This window comes from Bombus impatiens, unplaced genomic scaffold (assembly GCF_000188095.3).
Source record: "Bombus impatiens unplaced genomic scaffold, BIMP_2.2 scf_0942, whole genome shotgun sequence".
Lineage (NCBI taxonomy): Eukaryota > Metazoa > Arthropoda > Insecta > Hymenoptera > Apidae > Bombus > Bombus impatiens.
In genome coordinates this window covers 7,387-14,086 of record NT_177361.1, presented here as the reverse complement: position 1 = coordinate 14,086, position 6,700 = coordinate 7,387, and the positions used below count along the sequence as shown (strand labels likewise).

At 35.1% G+C, this 6,700-nt stretch overlaps 1 protein-coding gene across 1 annotated transcript; it reads left to right on the top strand.

Moving 5' to 3' along the window:
- The first annotated feature begins 252 nt into the window (after window positions 1–252).
- Window positions 253–5,477, top strand: LOC100742569 (dynein heavy chain 12, axonemal-like). Its single transcript, XM_024370785.2, has 3 exons — window positions 253–685; window positions 4,115–4,883; window positions 5,071–5,477. The coding sequence occupies exons 2-3, from the start codon at window positions 4,443–4,445 to the stop codon at window positions 5,365–5,367; spliced, it is 738 nt and encodes a 245-aa protein (XP_024226553.1). The 5' UTR covers window positions 253–685; window positions 4,115–4,442; the 3' UTR covers window positions 5,368–5,477.
- The last annotated feature ends 1,223 nt before the right edge of the window (window positions 5,478–6,700 follow it).

The following is a 6,700-nucleotide window of genomic DNA, read 5'->3' as shown; positions in this document are numbered from 1 at the left end:
CCCGAAGATCAGTCAGTCACTCATCTTATACACACGCACCAGCGCAACTATCTTCTTCACAAGTTGTTAGAATAAACGGTGACATATAACTTACTATACTGTGTCATATTCATTTAACCACCTCTGTTATCTTAACCGAAACAGGGGAACGACTATTTCGCGGCGTCGATTAACCGAATCGTATCGAGAATTTACGCCCCTCGCTGACGCGTTTTCCTCGCGACCGCGTCTCTCCGCGAACGGTCGTAACAGTTCGGATGCAAAAACCATACAGACTTTGCAATAATATTCATTGGAAGTAGAAGTAAGTGAGATCGTGCGTGGATAAGTGTACGTGTATTCGGCGAATCGTTAATCTTGATTTATTCGGAAATGAGATGTTACGAAATGAAATGACGAGTATTACACGAAAAAAATATAGCTTTACATTTTCGACTTATTCTTTCATGTAGACTCACACTCTTTTCGGTTGCACCATCAGGATGGTATCACTTTATGTATTGAAGTTTCTTTTCCTTATATATTAGCTCTTTTTAAATGATTATGAGCAAGTACCATTTGATGCACTTCTCTATTTAACGGGTGAATGTAATTACGGTGGCCGTGTAACTGATGATAAGGATAGACGTTTGCTGAATTCATTATTGAAACAATACTACAATGAGGAAGTTATTACCAATCCACGGTAAGTTTTATGAATACATCTAGATATTTATTATACGATAAATTCATAATCTATTAATTTACTTCTTTACGTTATTACATTAAATACTTCATCATTTGTAATGTATATGCGTATTTCTTATTCATATGTATTATGTTTATTAATTTCGATCCTACATCTATGAAATGGACTTCAGTTTTTATTCAGTTCATCTTTTAACTAAATCTTATCTTATGGTATACATACATACAAACATATTCCATTTACACATTTTCCAACTCATTTCCTTTGTTGAAAATTACATACAAAATTGCATACAGTAATTTTTTCTTCTTTTTTTTTTATTTAATTTGTACTTTACACTTTGAGATTTGGTAAATATTTCTAAGTTTATTACTAAATAACATGTGGATAGCTACTCCCAACGAGATACCATCTTCGAGTTTGTCTATTTTATTTCGCATACACTAATGGCAGTGAAAGTGCGACAAGCAGTGAATTTAGGTGGACAAAACGACAACGAGCACTGCCAAATGGTTAAAGCTCCAAAATGCAACAAATACCACCGATCAATATAACAAACAAAGGTGAAATATACTACATAAATAAAGCTGCAAATACGTTAAACAGGAAACAACCAATCAACCCCTTCCCGTACTTTATCGAGTCAGACTCGCGATGAAGATTTTGGTCCAAACATGAATATCGCGAGTCTGACTCGCGACCAGATACTTGGGCCAAACGTAAACATAACAAGCCGAGCTCGCGGACTGTTTTTTCCCCGTTCCGATCGCGACTGAATGTTAGTTCCTGTTTACGAGAATCAATCTGGTCTGTTTAGCGCGCGTCGATGTCTACCGCTTGGGCCCGAGTTTTGTCGAACTAATTGGCACGGGAAAGGGTTAACAAAGAACAGAAAAGCTCATTTATAAAAAAAATGGGAACGTTGCAAAAGCACGAAGAAAAGAGCTACAATGACGAACTATCATATCAAGATGAACATTGGAAGGTAGGAGCAGCACACAAAAAGCGTAAATAATACCAGGCACGAGCGCTATGAAAATTTCAGGTACGGAGAAGCAACAGTGGCTACAAGACATCCCACCCCGAAACTCATTCAGTTCACTGATAGAAGAGGTAGATCCGGACCCAAAAAAAGCCACAACTCATATCGTTAAACCACCACCGATCTACATTGATGCCCAAATAATAGATTCCCCACTTGAACTATTAAACAATACTGCTGGAAAAGAAAACTTCAGTATAAAGTAATTAAAACTGGAACAAGTAAAAGTACAAACAAAAACTCCGGAAGTATTTAGAAAAATGACGCAAGCATTAAAGGAGAAAACGCTGGGTATCATACATTCCAGCTCAAAACAGAAAGAAGCTACAAAATAGTAAGTAGAGGACTACACCCAAGGACAAATACAAAAAAATATATGTGAGGAATTAGCAAAAATCAGACACCAAGCAAGAACAATAAATAATATAACCAGATACGACACGAAACAATCATTGCCACTGTTTCTGATAGAACTTGAACCCAAAGCTAATAACGAAGAAATCTTTGACATTAAAAAAATCCTAAACGCAATAGTCAAACACACCTAGTCAAGCACATTAATATAGAAACAGCAATCACATTATCACAAGAGCATATCACAAAAATAGAAAAATGGTTACAAGATAAACAAATAAAAGCAAATTCTAGTAAATGCAGCCATATTACATTTACACTACGAAAACGGAAACCACCAAATATCCAATTGAATGGTACATAAAACAAACAAGGCAAGTTAAATAACTAGGATTGCACTTAGACACACAACTTACATGGAAGCAACATACTAAATCAATTAGAGACAAAATACGGATAAAAAGAAGAGAGATGCACTGGCTAACTAGTCGAAACTCTAAACTCAGCATGGAAAATAAACTAAAAATATATAAAATGGTTATAAAACCAATCTGGACGTACGGAATAGCACTATGAGGAACAGCAGCAATGAGCCATATAACCAAAATAGAGGCAACGCAATGGAAAATACTCAGAACAATAGTAAACGCGCCATGGTACGTTAGAAACGAGGACATTCGGAAAGACCTGGGAATACCAACGGTCAAGGAGGAGATTAACAAAAATGCAAGAAGGCACGGAGAAAGAATAGCAACGCACCCAAACCGGCTGGCAGCGGAAACGGTCGACACATCAAGCATAAAAAGAAGACTAAAAAGGAAACACCCAACAGATCTCACAAAGGACATACAAACACGTATTATCTGAGATAATTAAAGAAATAAATCAATCAAATTCGAAGATGGTATCCCACTGGGGGTAGCCATCCATGCCATGTTATAATACTATATCAGTAAGCTATAATATTTTACCAAATGTCCTACTGGACAAATTGTAAAATGCAAATAAATAAATAAAAAATTGTACCAACGTAAAAAAAAATCACTAGTTTTCCTCCGCCACAGCACCATCATCGAAGGACATTAGTTTTTCAATCGGTCAACATATTAACCTGCTAGTGATTCTCTTCGTGTTATACTAAACAGTGCAAATAAATTAACTAAACATAACATTACTCTGCATCTTTAATCTACCTCCACCTTGAGCGTTAATAGCGTTCACGGTTCGTGATATCAACCGATCAGTTGCAACCTGACTGATCGCTGATTAGTTGAGAATTCGCACCATATGGTCACTCCAAATTCCAAACATACTTGAACGGCTACGTTCAAAAGTTGTTTCTAGTGATGACGTGTGTAATTACGCCTAGTGCATTCGGAAGGGATGTAGATTTACAAGAGTGCGATTGTTTTTCTTTATTTAGTTGTTTACATCCACAATTTGTCCGATTTGGACATTTGGTAGAATTTTTTAGCTGTTTGATTATCATGTGGGTGGCTACCCCCAGCGGGGTACCATCTTGCTACCATCGTCGTGTTTGTTAGGTTATATCCTTTGTGAGATCTGTTGGGTGTTTCCTTTTTAGTCTTCTTAAGAGTGCGATTGTGTACAGACTATCTTAACTTCTAATTACTCTACATATTCTACTGGTTTATTGTCGACTATTGCTGTCTGTTTCGTTTTGCTCCATATGTTCTGGTTCGTTGTAGTTTTAGAGCTTCTGATTTTCTCGAGTAGACTGTCTCGTTCACATTTACACTTACCAATTTCGATGTTGATCTTCTTTAAAGTCGAATCCAATGTTGCAAGTTGTTTCAAATACTCGTTAGATTTCTAAGATGGTTGTTAAATTTTGTAAATCCGGTGTTCCTTTACTTTTCCTTTTTCCAATTTTCCTTTACTATAGATACATATATGAAATGAGAACAATCGACACTTTTGAATTCAATTTTTTGAGAGCAATTAAAATCTTTATATACACCGTGATAGATATTTGTATAAACTTGTGTACTTATATATTTTTAATACAGGTATTGCTTTACACCAAGTTGTATATATCGTCTACCAGAAAATACAGATTATCACGGCTGTCTAGAATATATTCGTAATCTGCCAATTATCCAACACCCAGAAGTATTTGGTTTACATGAAAATGCAGATATAACAAAAGATAATCAGGAATCATTGCAGCTTCTTAAAGGGACTCTATTAACTCAACCACATATTACTAGCGTGGGAGTTGAGAGAGATATCGACGATGTGGTTTACGGTCTATGCGATGACATTTTATCAAAATTAACGTCGCGATTTGATATTTTAGAAATTTCTAAAAAATATCCAGTGCTCTATATAAATAGTATGAATACGGTTCTTCGTCAAGAACTCATTAAATTTAATAACCTCGTTGATACGATTAAAAGTACTTTAGTAGATGTACAAAAAGCCATTAAAGGACTGGTTCTAATGTCATCTGAGTTGGAAGAAGTTTTTCTCAGTATGAGTATTGGTACAGTGCCAGTTACCTGGAGTAAAAGATCTTATCCTTCGCTAAAATCACTCGCAAGTTATATTAATGACTTATTAGACAGATTAGCATTTTTCCAAGACTGGATAGATCATGATGCACCAACTGTGTTTTGGATATCTGGCTTCTTCTTTACTCAATCTTTTCTTACGGGAGTCTTGCAAAATTATGCCCGTAAAAATAAAATTCCAATCGACAGATTAGATTTTCAATTTGAAGTAACTCAGTTTGAAACTGATGTAAAAACAACACCATCTTATGGAGTTTACATAAGGGTAAGACTTTTGGCTAAGTATTATATCACTCAGAAATAGAGTAATAAAAATTTAATAATCTTTGTATAACATTTCTTTATGTTGATAGAACATATTGATAAAATTGGCATATAATAATAATAATAATAATAATAATAATAATATATAAATAAACAATTGTTCTAAGAAAATTTATTTGAATTTTTAGGGTCTATATTTAGAAGGAGCAAGATGGAATAGACAGTTACAAGAAATTGATGAATCTGAACCAAAGATAATGTTTGATCTCCTTCCTGTAATGTGGTTGAAACCCGGTATAAAAGCTGAATTTATTATTGAATACGTATATCATTGCCCTGTATACAAAACAAGCGAAAGACGTGGCGTTTTGGCTACTACTGGTCATTCTTCCAACTTTGTATTATATATTTTATTACCAACACACGTTGACGAGTCTCACTGGATTAAAAGAGGAGTAGCTTGCTTGTGTCAACTTGATGATTAAATTATTAAAAAAATATATCATTTTCTATATCAATCTTATATGTAGATGTCAAAATAATATTACATTTAAGAACCATGTATATGAAAATTTTTAATAAAGATTTTACAAAAGATACAATTCTATTCAAAAGTCACATCTTAAAGAATTAGTTTTTGAAAATTTGAATTAATAATTCTGTATTTTCGATCAATCGCGGAGAGACGCGGTCGCGAGGAAGTGCGTCAATGGGAGGCGTAAATTCCCGTTACTAATAATTAATAATAATTAATAATTTTGTTTAAATCCTATTATTTAAAATGGATATCCGGTGTTATTTATTCTTGTTATTTAATCTGTTTATCTATTCTACCTGTTAATCTATTTATAATCTGGCAATGACACAATGATGGATAAATAAGAAAAAAAGAGAAATTTTCCATAAATAGGAATAAAAGAAACAAGGCTTCTATATTTTTTACTTTATTTTCATAAGATTATTTTAATTGGGGTTTTGAGATTCTTACGATCAAACTAATATCGAACATTACAACATTTAAATTAATTTCTATTTTTTACACTTGTGTACTGTGATTTGTTCGTCATTGAATAAGTGTCGGTCGTCAGCGGTATCTCATACGCCGAATTAACCTTGTGCAAACAGTTTTAACTAAATTATGCTAGGTTAGGTCAATGGACTGATGGTTGATACAACTATTGGTCTTCTTTAAATGTTCTTGGAAATTAACTCCGACCAAATACAGTGATCAGCTATTGTGAGGAGTAATGTGTTATTGTTTTCTTCGCTCGTTTTCTTGCTACCGTCGTAACAAAATTCAAAGCAGTAGAATGGTACGACCTACGACGGATACTGCAATGTTCTTTGTAAGAGAATTCCGGAACCTCCTTCGAGGAAAACGCGTAGAATAGTCAGTTACATTTGTCCGCGTTGACGATTTTATATGTCGGAGATAAGAGGACACCGGTGCCTTCCCTCTGAAACCTCGGGAAAATCCATAAGAACATTGTAATTAAAATCTACAGTTGTAACTAAACGATTTGCCGTCATTCTAACCAATTGTATTTGTTCGAGACTTGTGACAATGAGCTTGGGCTCAAGGCGACAATTAGTTGCCGAACGTGGCCGCGGTCAACGGGACGAACTCTCCATCTAACAAAGGCATTGAGTAATCCTATAGCTCTCCTTAAAAGAAAGATTTGTAGCGGCACGCGGCAGTAAACATTCCAACGGTTTCTGTCCCGTAGCTTGCCACACGCAGATCCTATTCTCCGGGCAGGATGTTTACCAGATGTCGACGCGTCTCCGCAGTACGTGATCGGCTAGCCCGAGGACCGT